The 22,560-nt window shown below is 39.6% G+C and overlaps 2 protein-coding genes across 4 annotated transcripts in view; both read left to right on the forward strand.

Moving 5' to 3' along the window:
* Positions 1-6,118, forward strand: part of adcy9 (adenylate cyclase 9) — a 29,453-nt gene extending 23,335 nt beyond the window's left edge. The window contains exons 7-10 of the mRNA XM_056759733.1: positions 49-208; positions 429-577; positions 893-919; positions 2,044-6,118. Coding sequence (XP_056615711.1) covers positions 49-208; positions 429-577; positions 893-919; positions 2,044-3,304 — 1,597 coding nt within the window. The 3' untranslated portion in view covers positions 3,305-6,118. The remainder of the gene's footprint in view (positions 1-48; positions 209-428; positions 578-892; positions 920-2,043) is intronic.
* Positions 6,119-6,242: 124 nt separating this feature from the next.
* crebbpa (CREB binding protein a) overlaps positions 6,243-22,560 on the forward strand; it is a 38,518-nt gene continuing 22,200 nt past the window's right edge. For 2 of the 3 annotated variants that reach the window (XM_056759732.1, XM_056759731.1), the window contains exons 1-2: positions 6,243-7,370; positions 19,036-19,661. In XM_056759732.1, coding sequence (XP_056615710.1) covers positions 7,292-7,370; positions 19,036-19,661 — 705 coding nt within the window. In that variant the 5' untranslated portion in view covers positions 6,243-7,291. The remainder of the gene's footprint in view (positions 7,371-19,035; positions 19,662-22,560) is intronic. The other variant, XM_056759730.1, reaches the window with a different exon arrangement.

Consider the following 22,560-nt stretch of genomic DNA (forward strand, 5'->3'; position numbering starts at 1 on the left):
AGGAAAAGCCGTACTTTCTAAACGTTTACAATTTCTCCATTTCTACAGTATGACCCTATACCTGGACCGTACACAAAACTGCATCCAGTCTTTGCTGAAGATGGTGTCTGGCTGGCTCCCACGTCACGCGATCGGGGCTGTTCTTGTGTCACTTCCTGCTGTTTCCGTCGTCTCGCACCTGGCGTGCTGTTTGGAGCTGCCCATCCAGGTGAGAATGAGGTTACCTTGTCAACCACCATCAACAAATTGTGTACATTATATATATATCTGATTGTACTGCACTGACAAGAAAATAAGGCAAGTTTTATATAAATATTTTAAGTGAAGTTTTCATAGACCCCTATTAATTGAAAGACTATGAGGAATTATTTTTATATATAAACAGTTTGTAAACGCGTTATTGTTCTTTTCTCCACTTTTTTCCTCAGGTGACCATGTTCCTGTGCTGTGCTCTCATTATTGCTATTATTCAGTACTGTAACTTCTGCCAGCTGAGTTTCTGGATGCGCTCTGCTCTGGCAACTGTAGTTGGGTTGTCTTTGCTTGTCCAGCTCTACAGCGCCACCATCAGGACAAGGTCAGACATCTACATTGTTTGTTGTCTGTTAACTTATAATTCTTAGCCCTATACAATCTTTAGGATTATAAATATATTGAGTGAGTGTTAATTGTATAGTAAACTTTTAATTTAATAGTTAACATGATTGTGTTTGTCCATTTTGTAACTTTTTGACCATCTCGCTACTTGCTACTTGATTCCCACAATCTCCAGTTCAAGTCTGCCAATGAATTGAAAATCATCTCTGCACCAATGAACATGAATGCTGATTGTCAGAATGATATAGTTACAGTAGAAAATTATTTTTTATAATAACAACTGTCTTTTTTTCAGCACTACTGACAGCTTCACGTCTTTTGGGTAAGTGTTTTTTTGACTGCTACCCAAGAAATAGCATTTTGACCGAGCATTCCTGTAGCTTAAAGATGAGGTAACACACGCAGTTTCTTGCAATCTCAATACTCTAATCTTGAGAATCTATACAGTAGTATTGGATACTTCATATCTTCGAAGAGTATTAAGTTTGATCAAATTTATAAAAGAGAGATACAGCTGTACGATTATTTCTGGAAAAAGACGGCAGGCAGGGGCGACGGAACTACAGCATGACACAACATACATCATCGCATTATCCCTTCGTGTTGTTTACATTATGCATGTACATGCCGATTGCCAACAAAACACAGACATTTGACTTAGTTTGACTTACCACGTGCGGTTTATATCTGGCATCTTTTAGCGCTGGGGCCGCGCCATCTATCAGTTTCAAACAATCTCCATATATAGCGTTATATCCACCGTTTATATAACACAAATCGCCGAAATGCAGTGAGCAAACAAACACTGCTAAACTTCCTTCAGCCGAGTAAAGCGCCATTGATAGGCTTGCTGCTCTTTCTCATGCTTGTTTGTTGACAAGTGAACATGCTCTTTCTCTCACACTAACGCGTGGGTGTGCTCTTTCGCTCGGTGGATGACACGTGGTCGTGCTTTTCTGGGAGAATGGCCAGTAAATGGAATAGGATCCGTGTCACGACACAGGGAACCAGAGTATAAAAATAATGAAATAAAAACTGTGGGGAGTGTATCGAGCATAGAAATACTACGTCATATGTCCATCTCGTTTTTTAACAAGTTGACTATGTTAAGCATGGGAAGCCAGCACGTTTAATATTGTAAAGAAGTCAGAATGCTTGAAATCGCATGTTACCACATCTTTAAAAAGTTGAGCAAGGAGCTCTTCATAAAGCAAATTTACAGACCATAAATAAAATAAAAGTTTAGATAAGAGCGCTTGTTAAATGCATAATATTACAATTGTTGCCATTCTTTAAAAAATATTCTCACATCTTCAAACATTTCTCGTCTTACATTGAAGAGTGTAACTTTTACAAAGTCTCTTTACAGCTGTGTTATGGTTAATCTGTATAATTTGAAACACTGCTGCGTAAAATCTGATGAGCTTCCCATTTCTTTGGCTCCAGGAACACTAGTAACTCGAGTGCCACTCAGGCAGGTGGGTTGGTGGTAGCATCCACTGCGCTTGACCTGCTCGTCCCGGAGACCGTGCTGTCATTCATCCTCCTGCTGCTGCTGATTTGGTTCTCCAATCGGGAATTCGAGGTCAGCTACCGTCTGCACTACCACGGAAATGTGGAGGCCGACAAGCATCGTATAAAGATCCAAACCTTGCGAGATCAAGCTGACTGGCTGCTACGCAATATCATTCCCATCCACGTCTCGGAGCAGCTGAAGGTAAACCAGAGTTACTCCAAAAATCACGACATTGTGGGGGTTATCTTCGCAAGCATCGTCAACTTCAGCGAGTTCTACGAGGAAAGCTACGAGGGTGGAAAAGAGTGTTACCGTGTACTTAATGAACTCATTGGAGACTTTGACGAACTGCTGCGGAAGCCTGCATTCTCCAATGTGGAGAAGATCAAAACCATCGGTGCTACCTACATGGCGGCTTCAGGGCTAAATGGGCAACAGTGCCAGGAGCAGGCGCATCCGCACGCCCACCTGCGTGCCCTCTTTGACTTTGTCCTTGAAATGATGCGTGTGGTGGACGATTTTAACAAGAACATGTTGGGCTTCAAGTTCAAGCTACGGATTGGCTTTAACCACGGCCCCTTAACTGCCGGTGTCATTGGCACAACCAAACTGCTGTATGACATATGGGGAGACACTGTCAACATCGCTAGCCGCATGGACAGCACGGGAGTGGAGTGCCGCATACAGGTTAGCGAAGAGAGCCACTGCGTTCTCAGCAGAATGAACTACGCCTTCGATTATCGTGGCACTGTAAATGTAAAGGGTAAAGGTCAGATGAGGACTTACCTGTACCCCAAACTTAACAAAAGCAGAACGGGGTCCACGCAGAGCCTGGAATTTCAAGGTCCGGTGGATGAGGCCGCTGGGCTTTTAGAACCCAACACAACAACGTCTACACCACTAAATCCTCTGAAAACCTCTCCCAATGTTGCCTCTATTGGTGGCCACAATGTGCCTCAGGGCTGTGTATTAGGCCCATCTCAGATTACAGAGGAGTTCCACCAAGACACTAAAGACAGTTTTCCTGTCCCTGAGCTCCAAGGGAATTATGAGAGTTCTTTTCAAGCACCATCGCTAATTGGTGCACAACCTCCGTCAATAGCACAAATGTACGCACCATTAGCCAGACCAGAGACACCTTTACAGGTAGAAGAAGCAGATGAGCGAACAAAGCTCAGGGCTGTAGAGTGATTACGATTTTCTCCTCACCTCGGCTGACCGGTGTTCCTTCCTCCAGAGCCAATCATCTGCTCATATCGAAGCTCTTATTCCTCCAAGGGGCTTTGTCAACCACAACTGATGGGGTTACAACGAGCAGCATTTTAACCTCTGTTGAGTGTATGTGTTAAAACGTTTCCTTAAATATTGAAAAATGGTAAGAATCTGGGGTGTGGATCCAAGTGTAGCACAGAATGGAGGGGAAATGGGCAGAGTTAATGTTTCTCAAGTTCTCGTTTGTTTTTTAATCAAGAGCAAAGTGCCTTCAGGATAGATACGTAGATATGAACAAATAATTCAGCATGGGTTTTTGAAAAATGTGGATGTTGAAAGGCTGTTTTACGATGTAATGTATTTTGCAATATTCATTTCTTTCAGTATTTTTTATTCTGTCGTCGAGACACATATTTGAAAAAGTGCCAGTTGCTCATGAAGAAATGGATACAGATTTGTGTATTATAGTTTAGGTTAAATATCAAAATAAAGGTAAGAAGCGAGAAAGACAGAAAAAAGATAGATGGGGCTAGATGGACCTCTTGCGTTCACAATGGCCATATTAATATTGATCTGGCAACAAACCATGTAGCGTTTTATCAAGGCAAAATTGCTTCATTCACAACATAAGGAGAAAAGCAGGAGGGCGATTAAAAACTGCGTACATACACCATTCGTAATCCATATGAATTTATGCATACAGAAACCATTGAACTGTGATGTAACCAAATAATGTTAGGCCTTATTGATTTAGTGTTTTTACTGTTAATAAATTTGAACAGGCCCGTTTTTCTCTTATCACAAGCACAAATACCCATTTTGAGCCGATGTGGTAGAGAAATCAGAGACAAACTATTAACAAAGCACTTATGATATTTAACAGCAGAAAAAGCTGCTAAACTCCAACCAATGAGGCCTTAAACCAGACAGCCCAAAAATACTGTGCTTGGTTAAACAGTTTAAAATGCATTGATAACTTCATTCAGTGCCTCAAACTTGTTCATATCGAAATAATACTCAGAATAACTTGCAATTTTTCACTGTGATAATCCCCTAGTTATCACCCTAGTCTTTATCGATCACCGTACACTTGTGATGCCTGATCACTCCATGACCTTGAGAAGAAGAAAGTTCTGCTCTGATGGTGCAGTCACTGTGCACTTTGAGAAATATTTGCAGGTTTGGTGTAATTTGCTTCAGCCACTGTTTCTCAGTACATTTGTATTTTATTTTACCTTTAAAACAACAGATTTATATTTTATTCCATTTTTTCACAGCAATGAAATATGCTTGTAGTATATGTCTGGTATGCGCTGGGAATTTGACTGCAGCTCTTTTTGAGTTTTGGCCGATTTGTTTGTTGTAAATGTGAACAGAATGACATGCCCAGAGAATCTCAACATTTTACTTAAGTTTTCCTGTTTTTTTGTTGCCTTTTCATTTGAAATCGAATTTTTACAATGCGTCTCACATTTCAGAGGAAGCAGAGATGTAACAGGTCCTCCATTAGTCCAAACCAGTTGGAACGGTGTCCTCTGCCATCGTGTCTAACGAATAAGCTGAGGTTGGAGGAGGGATCATTGAAGTTTTCCAAGATTTGTTTACAGAGCAATTTTTAGTTTGTTCTCAAAAAATGGAAAAATCCAGTGCCTTTTGGTGGATCGTCTTTATTTGTAATACCAGGTTGATGGTAGCTGGTTTTGGTGTCAGAAATATCAGGGCGTCTTTTGATGCCACTTTCAGAACACCTGCAATATCGTGTTTTTGTATCATAACTGTTTCCTCTTTGATGTGAATTATAATTCCAGCTTTTTTTCTTGTAAACTGTTTATCTTTAAATTTTCGTAATGGAAAAGGGATTTTTCTTGTTGAGCGTATTTTGGTGCACTGCTCTTCAGCCAACACATTCACCTATGACTTATTGTATCACTCCATTGGCTACAGATGACCAGTGCTGACAGTATTGAAATATAATTTCTTGTGCATAGTATGTGGTTTTGTATTAAATGCTTTTGTATTTATAGGGGCTGTGTGTGAATCCCCCTGCAGCCACAGAGCCTAATATCAAAACGTATTTATGAAAGGGAGCCACTTCGAGCTGAAAGTCCCGACTTAAGCTAACTGTAATGGAACACGCACCTACTTTAGTCCTCTAGATATGGGGAGCATCAAAGCCAAAAAAAGTGCCTCAGTCAATTATAACTTGTCTTACATTATTTTAAATGAGTTTAAATCGTTTTGGGTTTTCCGATGTGTTGACCCTTTGAAAAACAACCTATCCTTGTTTGTAATTAATATCACCACATATTTTTACAACATTCAGTTTGAAAGAAATATAATAATTGGTTAAAAGACATCTTAACAATGTAAATCTAATGCACAAAACTGCTAAAAGTGTTAAGGGCCCTCAAATATGACTTCACATGATTAAACTGTGCTTTATTTCATTTGTGCCATATGGGAATATGCTTGTGTACCAAATAATTTTTGCAGTTTGTAGAGAACCTACAAGACAGAGCTGTGGAATGTGGGCAGGATGTTGATTTATTTCTTTAGAGCAGCACATGTTCTTCAATCATTTTGTTTTTATGCGCATGAGACACAGCGGGTATTGATTTATTAGCCATTATATTCATGCAAAAAACGCATAATCTGTATAAATTTGCACAAGTGCACTCACTTTGTATGTACATATCATGTATTGTTTTTGTTTTTATTTTTCAAAATTGATAATACATGTGCATGTGCCAGATTTCGACAGTAGAGAAACAATGAAAAAAGATTGCAAATTTTGTGTGTGTTTTCTTTGTACAAAAAGATGCGACGCATGTTTGTTAATTGAATGTGTTTGCTGAACTGTGTGTTACGAATTTAAACGCACATAATATGCTTAATAACAACTTTTCATTTGAGATCAAACTATTTAACCTTCTCGGAACTGTCAAATTATTCACCATAAGCCCTGTACCGCATATCAAAACATCTCTGCTATTGCACTTGTTTTTATTGTCGAGGTTTTAAATGCGCCAGATAATTTAATACACGAGTTTAATGCGAATGACACAAAGATTAAAGTGTAAATGACAGAGCGCAACGTGCTCATTTGTGATCGTCTGCTGCCCCCAGCGGCTGTACGGCGCCATCGCAGTAGGTTTGACGTGGGGCGTGATTGCGCGCGCTCGCTCCCCCTCCCCCTTCTCTCCGTCTATCTGGAAAAAGAAAAAAAAACTTTTTGTATCGAAGGAATCAACAGCCGCCATCTTGTCGCGGCTCGGAGTCAGGATTTCGATAGAGCACTATTTTTTATATTTGGACGCGGAGCACCCAAATCGAGGTTTGACGACATCCTTCGGCCGAAAATGACACCTTTGAATCGACGCGAAGGAAGTTTTGGCGAAAAATCCTGGATTTAATCGGTGTTCGTCGGCCACAAAACCCTCGTATATCTGATTTCCCCTTCAGAGCGGCGCTTGCGTGCGTATCTCGCTCCGACCAGTTCATATTTACCGGACGCTTTTGGAGGACAGACAGCGCCGAGGGGACCATCTTGCAAAACTATCTCATTTTTATGCACTCGTGCATTTTCGCGCGGATCCAAACGGTTTTTTGCACGGATAAAATAGACGTCAGAAAATGGATCGCGTGCCGATGCAAATTTAACGACGCCCGGATTCCTGTGGATACTTTCATAAGGATTTTATGTCGAATTCGTGGAAAGGAGGCGTTTTCTCTCGGTAATATAACGATGGTAATGTGGGTGTTGGGTGTTGGATTATCATGGGGTGAATGGTGGTGGCGACGCGGGGCGCTGTTGCTGCTTTTTTGAAGAAATCCTCCGCCGAGCCGCTCCACACTCCCCACGTCTTTCAAAAGTAAGGTAACATCTGTTTTCTCCGACGAAAGGATCCTTCACTTCCACAACCCCCCTCAAAATACCCGGCCAGGAGCGATTCTTCAACCATCGCGATGGCTGAAAATGTGCTCGATGTTGGCCCGCCAAACGCGAAGCGAGCCAAGCTGACAGCACCTGCTCAAGACGCACCAGGTAAAAGTCCACCAGGCCCGATCCAAATCTGCCTAACATCCCTCTAATAAACTCTTAAAAAGCACTCATTTATGTACCGTGCCTCGTGTAACTGTCAAACGAGCTCGGAAATCGCTCGGCCCGCCTCCCTGTTGCAGTTTTACGCAACGCACTCACTTCATGGCCGCGTCTTAAAACATAGTAAACTGTCTGATGTTACCTAGATAGCATGTTTTGTCATCGTATACTTGTTTGGGAAGTTATCAAGTCGTATGTTATGAATAGAGGGGCTTCTAGGTGGTAAACTAGATACAGAGTTTCGAAGCAATAGTGCAGAAATGCTTCCTCGTCATAGCATGCGTAGTTTGTTTCTGACATGGGTGTAAATGTGCATTATGCAATCTTACGTAGCAATGCATCACGTCTGTTAATATCAACTAATGCAACAGTCAACTTTCTGTTTTGCATCTATACGCCAAAGAAGTTTGTTGCGTAAGTGCGTCGACTTTGACGTGTTGGAGAATGGTCAAACTGACAGATGCAATGTATTGCATCAGTTCGTACACTGAAAAAAAATGACTTTCTTACTTAGTCTTCTTTTCTTGTTTTCCAGTAAAAACATTCTTTAATCAAGATGAAAATTTCTTGATGTGCAAGCTGACCTAAGAAAATAAGTCTTGTTTTAAGTCAAAAAATATGAAATTTCAGTGAATTTGAGCTTGAAACAAGCAAAATAATCTTCTAATGGGGTAAGAAAAATAATCTTGAATTGAGTGACGGAGAAGAAGGTTAACCTTAATTCAAGATTATTTGTTTTACTCCATTGGCAGATTTTTTTGCTTGTTTTTAGTAAAATAAGTTGAACTTTCAATGAAATTGTGCTTAAAACAAGACTTATTTTCTTTAGTGATTTTGTAAACAAGAAAATGCATCTTAAGTCAAGAATTTGCAGACATGTTTATTGGAAAACAAGAAAAAAAGACTAAGCAAGAAAGTCATTTTTTGCAGTGTAAGTGTTAGTTATGAAATCGTCATCATCATCGTCTGTGCTTGGCACTTATTTAAGATCAGCAAATGATACTTAAACGTCGCCGTGTTTACATCTGAGCTGGTTTAGTTCCGTATGACTTGTTGCAATATGAAACTGAGTTCTATCAGTGCATGAAGCACAACAAGTTGTCACCAATTCCATTTAAACTTGCACTGACTAAACTATAGGTCCACAACACCATTTAACAAAATGTAAGTATGTGATGTCTCAAGTTTGGACACCTCAGTTTAGCAGCTGCCATTGACCACATGAATTGCTCTAGTGACCCTTGCGGTTTGCACGGTACATATTTGCATCCCTCTTGCCATGGTTCGCCATTAAGCACTCAAATGTGTTAAAAGCTGTCAGATGGCATGTACAGGTCGTATAAATGTTATTAAGCCATAAATTCAGTATACAGAGAACATAGCCCTCTTTATATTAACTGCCGTGTTGGCGTGTAATTTGATTGATTCATGTCTGGAGGCAGGTACTGTGTTTGAACGTAAACATTTTAATGTTCAGTTTTTGGTTTAAGAGCCGAAAGTGTATAGAAACCAGTTCTCCTGCTTCAGCATGCGTTCGTTTATAAAGTAATGCGGTTTGTACCCTCACACGCTTTAGCATCCATTTTGAATACTTGTATTCAGACAACTTTATGGTGAATATGTTTAGAAGTTTGTCACAGACTCATAGCAGCTCTTCACGGTGCGTTTAACTGCACTGCAAAGAAATTCATTTCTTACTTTGTGTTTTTGTCTTTATTTCCTGTACAAATGTCTGAAAACTAAAATACTTGCTAATGGTTAAGTCTATTGAAATAAGTTGAAACTTATTTTTAAGTTTATTTTTCTTACCCCATTGGACGATTTTTACTTTATTTTTACTTTTTAAAATAAGCACAAGCAAGAGGTGGAATATACGGATGATAGCATGTTTTGAAATACGCCGTCAAAGAAGTTCAACAGCGGCAGGTTAGAATATATTTAAGTGTTGTAAATATGCTGAAATTAGTTAAAATCTAGAAACAAATTTATGAAACACAACTATCAAATCTGTATAATGTGTACAGCAAGTCCTAGTATAATAATACTTAATGTAGTCACATGTGTTTTTGACTACATTTGCGTGTTTTTTTATGAGCTGTCCCGGAGGGTTAGTTCACCAAAGAATGAAGATTCTTGAAAATTCAGTAATTACGCACCGTCATTCCACAACCGTAAGATCGTCTTCATTTTTGGAACACGAGGTAAGAAGGCTTTCACAGGCTTGTGGAGCTGACACCGGAGCCGGTGTCACAATGCGTGTATGCGGAGCTGATGGAGGAGTTAGCATGTATGACGAATGCATATGGAGTGGACACAGGAGCTGGCGTTCTACGTCAGGACGTTTGAACCAGTCACATGTACTATTTTAATTATATATTTATAAACTTTTTGCGCTTTGAGTGTATGTTGCGTTGCTATCCGTGGGGGTCAGAAAGCTCCCGGACTTAATGAAAACTTCATTTGTGTTTTGAAGATTAACACATGTCTTACGGTTGTTGAATGACTTCAGGTTGAGAAATTCATGAGAGATTTATCATTCTTTGGTGAACTATCAGTTTAATATCAAATCTTAAAAACAGTTATATACTTTTTTTACGTTCACAGGTGTTTGGAGGAATCCAAACAGATTGTAAGTGTATGAATGACACCTGTTTGAGGAGAATGACATTTACACCACCAGTTATACAAAGCAAACCCTCTAGATCCACCTTTAGAGTTTTACAATTAAGTTGGTTAAAAAGAACGTAGCATTGAAGACTTTATAAGTTAACGCCCGCCGCTGTGATAGCAGTTTGCGTAGTTGAAGCCTTCCGTGAATATGGTTAGAGACATGCATTTACATTTAGGCATTTGGCAGATGCTTTTATCCAAAGCAACTTACATGGGTTTATCCTATACATTTTACATAGGTATTTGCAATCCCCTGGGATTGAACCCACAACACGCAATGCTCTTAACACTGAGCTAGTTGAAAGCTAACGTTAGGTTACACATTAGCACCCTTCACAGTTTTCGTACAGCATCAGTATTATCTGGAGACCTCCAGGGATTTATAAATGACCTCCCCACATCAGTATTTCAAGTGACGCAATCGCACGGCATGATTTTACTCAAATTTACTGACTTATTTCCCGGATGTGATGGCAAGGCTTTATATTTATATCAGTGGTCCTCAACTGTGCCCCGCAAGATCCATTTTCCTGCTGAGTTTAGCCCCAACTCTGATAAAACACCTAAACAAGCTAATCAGGGTCTTTAGGAATAGATGCGTTCAACTTAATGCGACCCTGCGCAATCGGAGTATGACACTTAAGTACCGCGATAGCGATTCAAGTGCAGATTGCTCGGTACGGATTTGAATCGTTCTCGCGGTACTTTAATGCGTGCGATATGACAAACAATCTGTTCCTGTAGCCACGGATTAGTCTCTTCAGGTGTTTTAGCAGAGTTGGGGCTAAACTCGGCAGGAAAATGGATCTCGTGGGCCAGAGTTGAGAATCACTGTTTTATATTTTTATATAACAAAAGCTAGGGTTTAAATTGTGTATTTAATCATCACTCCTTTACATTGGAATTTGATAACCGATATATTGGCCGATATACTGTATGTAAATATTAATGTAAAATTCCCGAAGACTGAAATGGAAGCCAAAAGTGGACAACTGGTTTTATTTGAAAACATTTACCGTGGAAAACAAGGTAACCATAATTTCTATTTTTTCCCCTGAAAATCATGTACCAAACAGATTTTACACGATTCTTTAACCTCCAAACTTTTCTGGTATATTTAAAAAACAAATTATAGATGTTCTTCCAGAAATGTTTTTCAAAAGCCACATGTCAAACAAGTCTAAGTGAACGATCACAACGGAAAGAACTGTACTCTATTTTAACTGCGAGCAGCGTGCAGATGAATTAGTTTAAAGAGATGAAACGATTTTAGATTTATCAGCTTTAATATATCGGCATACATTTTAGTATTGGCGATAACATTAAAAATGACCATCTTTCGGCCGACCCCGATATGGCTGATAATTTATTGTGCATCCCTAATGGAAACACGTTACATTTGAGTCCCGCGATCGCGGTGATCTATCCGGTTCGCGATCACAGGTCTCAAATGCTGACAGGTACGGCCATATATAATTAAACACCATACAACTAGAGGCTATACAAACTATACGTTAAACCTTGCCATCACATTAGGGAAATAAGTCAGTAAATTTGTTTAAAATCACAGGCTTCAATTATCCCTTTGCGAATGCGCAGCATGAAATACAGATTTAGGGAGGTTATTTCTAAATCACACGAGGTCCCCAGATAATACTAATCCCATGCGAATAGGGATAATGTGTAACCTAACTTTACGTGTCGAACCAAATTCACAGAAGTATATAGAACTCCAATCATAGCAGTGGGTGTTAACTTCCAATTCTTAAGTAAACCTCCAATGTGGCACCCACATTAAAACCGAGTGTTTGTCGAGCCGGCATCAAAACCCGGGTAGAAAATAGCCGATTACTTATTGATTATGATGTTTTTTAATTAAAAAAACACGCAAATCTCATAAGTAGACCTTAAGAGTATAAAACAAAAACTAGGCCAATTCATTACACCTTTAAGCCTGTCCGAAAATCTATCCCAGAATGACTGATAAATTAGATTAGAGTGTTGGTTTAGCAAAAGTTAGCTGCTGTATAGATGAGTCCTGATCAAAAACAATGCTACAAGTTTCCAGTGACAAGCCCTTTGTCTGGGTGATGAGACTATATCAGCATATCAGAATATACCTAATGTTTAAAAGTTAGCATGTTTATGTGGACGAGAATAATGACTAATGATTCAATGTGGGCGGAGCAACCTAAGTGCAACGCTGCAGAAATGTTCAGAAAATCGTGGTTTCCGAGATGTCAAACTATTTTTTTTATACTTGCATTTTTGTATGTACAAATGTCAATTTTAGCCCTTAAAAATGGGGTTGGACATGTTTTGAATTATTTCCAAACTTTTAATGATACCTGAACTGAACTGTTTTAAACAGTTTAAAACAACCATAAAAATATCCTATTATCTTAAATGTCTAAAAATGTCAATACCAAAGCATGTTTTGCCTAAAAGATTATGCCTAAGCATCTTAATTAATCATAGATAATTAGACATTAAAGGGACGGTTTACCCCAAAATGTCAATTCTGATATGAATCACTCACTCTCTAGTTTTTCCAACCTTTGTAACTGTCTGTGTTTGGTTCAACACAGAGAAAGATATTTGGATGAATGCTTGTAACCAAACAGTTCTTGGACTGCATTGACTAACATTGTAGGAAAAATGACAATGGTAGTCAAAAGTGCCCAGAACTGTTTGCTGTCCTACATTCTTCAAAATATCATATTTTCTGTTCAACAAAACAACATTTATATAAAGTAATTTTCCCAACTATGGTAGACAAAACAATGTTACTGGGCAATTCCGTGAAAATGTCAACCTTAGCACAAATTGTTTTTTACCAGCGGTTTTTACTATGTTAATAGCATAGATTTTATCATTTGGTGGCTCAAATGTCTCCATGTGAGATCTCTCTTCAAATTTGTTGAGCATTTGTTTTATTTTAAGTGCATGATTTTTCATTGTCAGGTATGTGTCATTTTCAGGATTGTCACATCCATAACGCTACATATTCCTCATAAATGGACACATGAATATTAATATAATGTAACTATTTCATGTTCTATAAGGAAGCATCCCTTCTCCATTCATGTGGTATAAGTGCTTTAGAATGTTTCGTTTCGCTAAAAGAATTCCTCGTTTTTTCATTTAAAGCTGCGAAGAAATGGAAATTTGGACCTTAAATCCTGAAATGTTTTACAAATGTTAAACAGAAGACTATATGGACATCTTGGATGACATGAGAGTGAATAATCATAAATGAACTTCTCCTTTGAGTCTGGGACTAACCTTAAACCTTGTCTGTGAAACCGCGCCAATATTTCCAAAGTCCATATAACGAAAGTCATGCCACTCGGCGGCCTTATAGTAAGACAAAAGGCGGATATTAATAAAATCGCTTGGAAAAATCAGAATTGAATAACATGTTTCCGATTGAACAATTAAACCTGACGTGAACTGCACCCTAACTTAAGTTTAAATTAATCTTAAATCACATATTTAATACATTAAGCGTTGCATTTCTCCCCATTTATTGTAATTGCAGTGGAGCATCTTGTTAATATCTATTATCTTTGGTCTTGCCCACTGAGTGGTAGTGCAGTGTTAAATGTGTCTGTCTGTTTACTGCTTCTTTTTAACGTCTAACTGTTCCTGTCACAAAAGCGTAGTATAATGGGGAAAAAAAAACACTTGTCCCTAGCCATCAGAACCGAACCGAAATCCGTGGGTAAGGGTATGTATTAAACTGTGGGTTAACTGTATCATTGCATCCCTACTGAAGGCACAGATTAGCCAAGAAAATATCACTTCGCTAGTCTGGCTCTATATTCTAGGCATAAGAGGGACTCTTCCTGTGTGACAAAAGGACTAGGAGGGTGTGTGTGTTTATGTCTTTTAAATTAAAGCCATTTAAAACCCATCACCCTTTCAAACGGGTACGCGTGTGTAACCGAAGCCAAGCGCCTGCGGCAGTAACACGAGGGCAGAAGTCAAGGCTGGAAGTGTTCCGCTCGAGTTATTCTGACACGTCAGGCAGACCGCCCTATTGTGTGGGGTGATTTACTGCTGTTTTGGTTTTGAGAGCGCAGACCTCCTGGATTAATTCTGTAATAATAGCAAATCATAGGCCAGTCATGCCAAATTAAATCAACCGTCTTGAAAGCCAACAAAACCTGTTGGGAAGTGTACGCCTTGGTTAACCTTCAGGTTAGCATTTTAGCCTGATACTGTACTTCTACATCCCAGCTGTTGCATATTCTTGAGAGCCGTAATAAATGCCAAATATGAAATTAATTTTAACTACTAGAACTTTCTGTTCTAGTGCCCTCGCTATCCAAATAAAATCCTGGCACGGTGCACCTGTCCAAGCTCAGATGGCATGCTATCTGCTAGACGCGGGGAACGACAGCTGTGGTCTGCTGCTGAACGGAGAAGCTATTTATAGCGAGAACGAAAGAAAGTACGATCCGACTTCCCATTGGGACTCTGGACTCAAAGGCGTTTCCAAATCAAAACATTACTTTGCATTTTGGCCCGGCTCCAAGCGTTCAGGAGGCAGGAGCATGGGCTTCGGCACTCAACAGCTGAATGCGCAAGCGAGCATGTTCGTGATTCTGGCTCCGTGGTGGGGGGCTTTAAAGAGCGAGACATGCTTTAAAAGAAGGAAAAGGGGATGCCCTCTGTTCTTGCCTCTCTCATGTTAAGCACCTGCTTTGTCTGGCGGTGTGCGGCTGTATTTACTCTTGTACTCGGGCAACCTCAGTACTACCCGTGCTGAATCTCAAACAGGGCTGGGATAGACTGCACAATGCTCTCCTGGGAAACACTGCTCACTTGTTGCCAAAACATGGCTGCTAGAACTGCACAATATGTAGAAATTATTTAAATACCAAGATGGTTTGGATGAAGTAAATTATTTTCATACTTTAAAAAGCTACGCACAAACTTTTAGGTGGATGCATGTAGTACATAGATGCATTCTGAAATATGGAATATTGTCAACGATTGGAAATATTGTGAAGCGTGTATGTTGGTTATATATTTTTCAATTTTTATATGTATTTTAATATAGTTATGGTTGGTTTTGCATATCGTATATCACGTTAGAGTAAATTAATTTTTCGGATTGGATTTTTTTAATGGAATAGATTTTTTTTTACGTTGTTAAACATGCCGCAAAGCGACAGTATTAACAGTCCACTAGAAAAATAACTATGGTTTTATAGGCTTTATGTTAAAACGTCGCATGCTGAAAACAAATAAATTGTCTCATCACAACAGTTTCAAGTCTTTTGTGTTTACACTTAAAAAAAATTTTTTTTTAAACTGTTAAAAATAAAGGTAAAAAAGTAGTTACTTTTTGATGAATAATAGACAAAATAATAAAGTTGGATAACATATATTCATATTATTTTAAAGTACACTTAAAATGCAATCAAAATGTATTTTTTCTTTTTACATTAGTAAATATTATTTTTAACACCAATTTTGAAACTTAAAACTACAATCATTTTGGTTTTTGGCAGGTTGCTGGGAAGTGCTCTTGTGAGCGCACATTGAAACTTGCGGTGCGGAGCTAGGATCCAGTATAGCATAGAGAAACACAAGCTGCGTGCAAGTGTCAAATTTAAACGGCTTGTTCCTTAAGAAAGTTTAAGAGAAGCTGTGTTTTGCTAACCTGCAACGCAGTGCAGATCCAGACATTCACAGAGTCTGCACATGCCGCGTACTTGACGAAAGCAGAAACAACAATGGCGGAGCATCCGATTCTCAGTTTTTCATAATTTACACCCAGGTCCCGTTTAACACCGGTAACAAACGAGATATAGTTTAGGCAGCATTCAGTTCAAATGGTAATCTTATCCAGTCTAACATTTAGTCGGTCTTAAAGAGTGATTGTGCATCAAAAGGTTTCAACCATGTCAGTACGCAACTGAGCGTTCTAAACTTATTTATAGAGCGCATTTTTTATTTTGGTCGCTCACCTGCGCATCACTTATGTGCATCCCTGTTCTTAATGCTATTAACACTTTCTCAGATAAGCGGATGTATCAAGACCTGTTTTCCAGTTTGGTCATGTGACTTCAACATATACCCTGTTATAGTAAAAGTTTAGTAACTGTGTTGTATTTTGCAGAGAGAATAGCATTTGTGTTATACGTTTCCTACAAATATGCCTAAACTGTGTTTAATGAGACCAAAGTAAAGTTGGGGTTACGATAATTTTACTACACCAAAAGTGATTTCTTTTTAAAGTTAAGCCAACACCTTAACAAACTATTTTGTGATTTTTTTTAGACGTCTGTGTTGTGTGTGTTGAAAAAATAGTGTGCATGCACATAGTCCTGGCTGTGTAATCGGGAGAAAAAACTGATCGATCCACCTCAACCTCATCATTCTATCCTAACCATATCAGCATTAGGGAACATGTCCTCTCCTGTTGGCGGAGGGGAGAGAGCAAGCTGGACATTAGAGAGACTGTAGAAAGAGCAAAGGCTGATTATCACATAAAAGTAAAGGGTTTGCTAATTTTAAGTATAAAAAGAAGGGTAATATTGGAAAGACTTTCAGCAGAGATGTGTTGGGACCGGCGGTACAATGGGAAAGGCTTTCAACAGAGATACACTACGACTCGTGGTACTATGGTGAAAGCTTTTCAGACTGTCGTTGTTTATCTTGAGCTAGAGTGGTGCTTGTATATACTCGTCTTTGCTTGTTTTATTCATTTGCATTATTATTTGTGTGGTTTCAGGTAAAGTAAAGACACGTCCATTTCATGCCTGTATTGTACAACACATTTAAGAGCAGAGCGATGCAGGACAGGTTGTTTCTCTTGCATAGGAGTGTGTTTGCTTGGTGATCCCAGCTATATTCATTTTGCTGTGGCATGCTGCCACACAAAAATCTTCCCCACCACGACAATAGTGACGCAGTGTTTCCCATTCGTTTCTTAATTTGTTGGCCATTGTTGATAAATTAGCAAATTTGTCACTAGATTTTGTTGAAAAGAATCACATAATGACAAACATGGCGTAAAACCTAGGAAAAAACATAGCTTTCATTGTGTCTTGGTTATAAAACAGAACTGATAACAGAGACAGAAAATATGTGAATAAGAACGGCTTTATTGGGCAATAAGCTGTATTAAAGGACAGAATGTTCAGTGAGCAGAATCGAAACGAGTCTGAAAGTGCAACTCATATCTACGTGATGATGTCAAAGATATGTTAATTAGCATGTGACATCATCCAGTTTCACAGTTCTACAAAATCCTAGCTGAAAAACGAGATCGATTTCAAATTACAACAACAGAATTTAAAAAACGGTAGAGCTCCAGACAGGGGCCAAATGCGACCAGTTTTCGAGACAGTGCAAGCACTTTAAGTACTTGCGCATGTGCGACCTGCAAATTTTCTATTTATTCTAGTCATTATTTCATCAAGATGAGAAGAATGTGAGCCCGCCACCAGTGCAGGCTGTGTGTGATAGTCAACTGCGTAGGTCATTCGTGTCACTGATGTTCCGCTGCTGTCGTGGACATGCACAATCCAGGTCCTCATTTGACAAGTTCACACACAACTTGAGCGCATTACTACGAGTCGCTGTTTGCTGTGACAGATTTCTTTAGCCGAGAGCAAACAATTTGATATACCTTACCTTAAGGGACCTTTAAAGTGGTAGTTGCTCTCAAAGGAAATCAACTGGTCTACATTGGTTTCACTGTTACACTGAGGTGGTACAAAAAGGCGAGAGTTTCTTTTCTCATTGGAAGTATTTCAGGTTATCATTGTCAAATCTGTTAATTTTCCAAATCCCCCGCCACTTTGGTGACATTAACACTCCTTAACATGCTAACAGCTGCCGCTAGTCTCTCACTGTCACGGAGGTAATTGAGAATTTCTCGCTCCTCTCCAGCTGTTCGAGCACATCTTGCACTCTTCAGTTTGTTTATGCGTATATAAAAACTGTCAAGCGTCTCCCAGAACCACATTCATTAGCAGGTTTTAAATGATGAGCTGGATTCATTAAGGCTGTAAACGGACTCGGTTGCAGATCAAGCTTCATGCAGACATATTGATTCAGCTGATGAAGAGACACAAGTCTCTCTCTCGCTGTTTCTCAAGCTGCTGTTCTGATTAAGACAACAGAGCCGCTATAACAATATTTTGATGTTGTCGGGAAAAGGCATGAAAGGCATGAAAAGACTCCCTAACACCTAACCTGAATTAAAACATTAAAATTCGGTATTTGTTTACTCACCCTCAGGACGTTTCAAACCTGTTTAAATGTGTGTTCTTGTTAAACACAAAGAATGATATTTGTAAGAGTGTTCGAAATTTTCGGTTCAGTTGACATCATCCACAAACATAGTAGGGAAAAAATATTGTAAGTGATATATTTGAAGAATTTAGGTAAACAAACAGTTCTGGGGCTACTCTGACTACCCATAAAATTTTAAAGTCAATGATGTCACAGAATTGGAACATTCTTACCACTATCTTTCTCTTTGTTCATCAGAACAAAGTAATTTAAATGGATATGAAATGACATGAGGGTGAACTATCACTTTAATGTAATGTGTGACTTTTTGGTTACACATAACGGTATAGCATTCTCGTTCATTTTTTTCTTGAATATATTGATATCTTAGTATTAAGCCATTTAAAGGGACATGGTCGTTATTAAGTTTTGCAGTCCATACAATGGCAGACAGTTGGGTCCAGTGTTTTTTGGTTACCGACATTCTTCAAAATATCTTCTTGTGTTCTGCAAAAGAGAAAGTAAGTCAAGGAGGTTTGAAATGACATGTGGGTGAATAAATGCCCGAGATATGACAACACAATGAATATAGAACATCTCAATAGCCTATCAGTTGCCAGTCAACATTATTTTTGCTCTTTCAGCCATCAAAACACGATAACAAGTCTTTTTCTGTCTTCAGAGTTGGGCGCACATTTCTGGGATGACCTGGAGGATGATCTTCCAGATGAGCTGATTCCCAATGGAAGCGACCTGGGACCTATGTCCATGCCGTCTAACGGTGGTTCAGGAGGTGGTCACGGCCCCATGGTACCAGATGCTGCCGCCAAGCATAAGCAGCTCTCGGAGCTCCTACGGCCGGGAAGCAGCACCAACCTAATCGCCAGTCCTCAGCCCGGGGGCATGGCAGCTCAGCTAGGCGGGCTGGGAAAGAGTACTCTAGGTCAGGGCTCTCCTTCCCATCCCTCTCAAACACAGAAACAAGGGACACCGGGGGGTAATGCTGGATCAGCTGGCATGGGACTCGGCACAGGATTTAACCAAGCTATGCTGAACAGCGGCCAGCCTCACGGCATGCTGGGACAGAACGCGGGCGCTCAGCAGGGACAAGCTATGAATGGAACTCTTGGGTCCGTAGGCCGGGGTCGCGGTGCAGCGGGGACGCAGTACCAGGGTGCTGCTATGCAAGTGGCACCTTCAGTAGGGGCAACGGGAAGGGGAGCAGCAGGCAGCGTCCTGGCAGAAACTCTCTCGCAAGGGGCACAGCAGATGAGCATCAACGCTCAGCAGGCTGGCAACATAACAAAGGTAAGATAGGTGGTTTTATTTACTATTGTACATTTCTGGTACGATTGTAGCTTAGGCAATGTGAGACGGAGACTCGCATTACTAAACCGTAGTTTGCTGCCTCATTGTTTGATAGCATGACTCATTCCCGCACTTGTGTTTTTTATTAGGCTCAAATACTTGCGTTATGAGAACCGTACGTGCCAGACCGCTCTTAAACTCTGCCATTTTGTTTAAAGGCTTGCAATAAAGCCAGCCACAGCATTGCATTTGGGGAGGCAAATAAAAATCTATCGATCTAAAATGCCACGTTACATACACACATCTCATCTTGGCACTATGACAATTTGATGATGTCCCGGTACAGTGCTTGTTGTCATGGACTAATTATGTCCAAAAGAAGCGCTTCGGTTTCACAGCCAGGTGTGATTTTTTTTTTTGTTACATAGTTTTGCGCACGTTTTATGTTTAAAATGTAGATTTATGATAGATTTATGTTGCTGTCTATGAATTTTATATACAATAAATCCTCCCCATTCCCCTGCAGGCTTGTATTTATATTGCACTTGATATGCTTTCGTCGTTCTGATGCAACTGTTTTAAAGAGAATAGAAAGAAAAGCTCTGTCTCTCCATCCAAAATGATGTCCATTGCCATGTTGAGTTTGTGTCTTGTTATTTTGAGTCGTTTGGGGCGCTGTGACACATGGCCCTAAAGTTGTGGAGGGAGTAATTTGCAGTTGTTTTTAGTTGCCAATAGGGATACTTCCCAACCAGTAGACTGCTCTTATTTATTGATTTTTAAATAACTTATAAGATAAGTACTTTTATAGGAGCCTATTTTTACTTGGGATCAGTGACATATTTTGGTTGATTTTAGCCTTAAGCATTCATTGTTTGCATATGTAAACCTTATTTATGAATCTTGTTTATTTATGAATTTGTGAATCTTGCATACTTTTGAGAATCATGCGTTTAGTCAGTCTTGATGAATGCTAATGGTATCCGTTAACAGGACCGCTTCTTCGATAAGATGGCTTTGTGTTGTTTCCGAGCAGACTTTTTAAGACACGCACATCTTCGGAAATCCTGTAGAATTTAAAAAGACTTTGAATCGGCTGACGTGTTTCCACTTAAATGTGCTGCATACATCAGATGTTCAATCAACGGTCTTCATAAAGTTTGCTGTGATCTATCAAGAAACTTTTGTTTATGAAACTAACATAAGATTAGGATGTGTACAGCTGCACTAAATCCGCGTTCAGAAGATCGGTCTCACTGCAACCGCGGCAACCTGCGCGCTTTCCGACACCTAGCAATGCTGGTTTAGATTTTTGCGTTTGTTCGCTTCAATTCACTGCGGATTCCTTTGTGAACAAGGCCCATGTCGATGTTGGATTGTCGTAGAGGGTAAAATTAAAAAAGCAGTGCTGTGCCGTCAATATTGAATCCGACAGGAATTGTGCATAAAACATATTTGTATTATGCGTAACTGTTGCTTTGTTAGAGATCGCTTGATATGTCCTGATAATGTGTAACCTAATATTACGTGTCCAACCAAATTCACAGAAGGCTCCAACTAAGTTTACAAAGCAAACTGCTTTCCAATCATAGCAGTGGGCGTTTACTTCAAAGTCTTCAATGTGAGCCATTTGTCGAGCCGGCCTCAAAACCTGATAGAAAATAGCCTATTATTATTGATCTTGATGTTTTTGAATGTAAAAACCATGCGAACATCATTAGTAGACCTCATACAACGGTATAAAACGATAATAAAGGCCAAAGAATGACACCTTTAACTTTTTATTGGAGTTGCAGCTAAAATAAACAAACCCATTTCATTTTATAATACAGACCCAATATAAAGACAATTTACTTTACATTTCAGAAAATAATGGTTTTATATATACTGTCAATTATAGTTTTTGGATAGAAAATCGGAATGGGCAGGTTTCACAATCGGTTTATCTCTAGATGACACATGTGACCCGACTGAATTGTTAACTGCCCAGCTCGCGGTGTATAAAGATGTATCTCTGCGCAGCTAGTGCCAGATGCACGTCGCACCTCACTTTAAAACGCAGAAGGGTGATGTCATCGTCCATTGCGATGTTTCACTGTAGCTATTGTCCGAAACTAATTTGATCGCCCAACCCTAAAACCAAAACATTTGCCAATTGCAAGCCAAGAGGTGATTGTGAGTCTGTGCCACAGTGTCAGGCTGTAAGGAATTATTTCAGTCTGTGGTTTCACAGAATACCACCAGGAAGCAATTCAAGCCTCTCAGTGTCATGCAGATGTATGAACGCTCTCACCACAGAAAAGACTGGAGTGGCTCTTAGCGATACAGCTGGCTTTCTTTGTCTGCCTCTTTATGGCTTAACCAGCCTTCAGCACACAAGAGGGCACACATGTATATTCTCTTTGAGCTGAGGGTGAAGCACGTAACTTCCAATATGCTTTATATCTATCTAATTTTATTTTTTTCAATGCTGATAATCTTAACTTTATCACCTATGGGTAGGGATGGACCAATCCGATACACAATGAAAGTGTTGTGTGATTGACCAATAACAACAGACTACACCATTTGACCAAACTCCTTCATCATTTGTCGCAAATGGAACCCCACTACCATCATTGCAGGATTACGGTTTACATGTGGTTGGATGTCACGTATATTATATGTGTAGCTAGAGATGGGGGCGATTTTACAGTACCAATTTGAGCCCGAGTCTGACGAGGAAGCATCAGAAGACGCTAATCCACAACAAACTCCACCACGACTGGAGCAGGATGTTTGTCAGTGGCAAGTGACAACTCTTGTCATTAAAACTCCCAGTGTGACAACATGCATGTTGTGCTTTTGCTCATCAATGAAATAAAACATTTTTTTTTCTTAAAATACTGTTAATACATTA

The sequence above is a fragment of the Triplophysa dalaica genome, chromosome 10 (assembly GCF_015846415.1).
Source record: "Triplophysa dalaica isolate WHDGS20190420 chromosome 10, ASM1584641v1, whole genome shotgun sequence".
In the NCBI taxonomy this organism is placed as follows: Eukaryota; Metazoa; Chordata; class Actinopteri; order Cypriniformes; family Nemacheilidae; genus Triplophysa; species Triplophysa dalaica.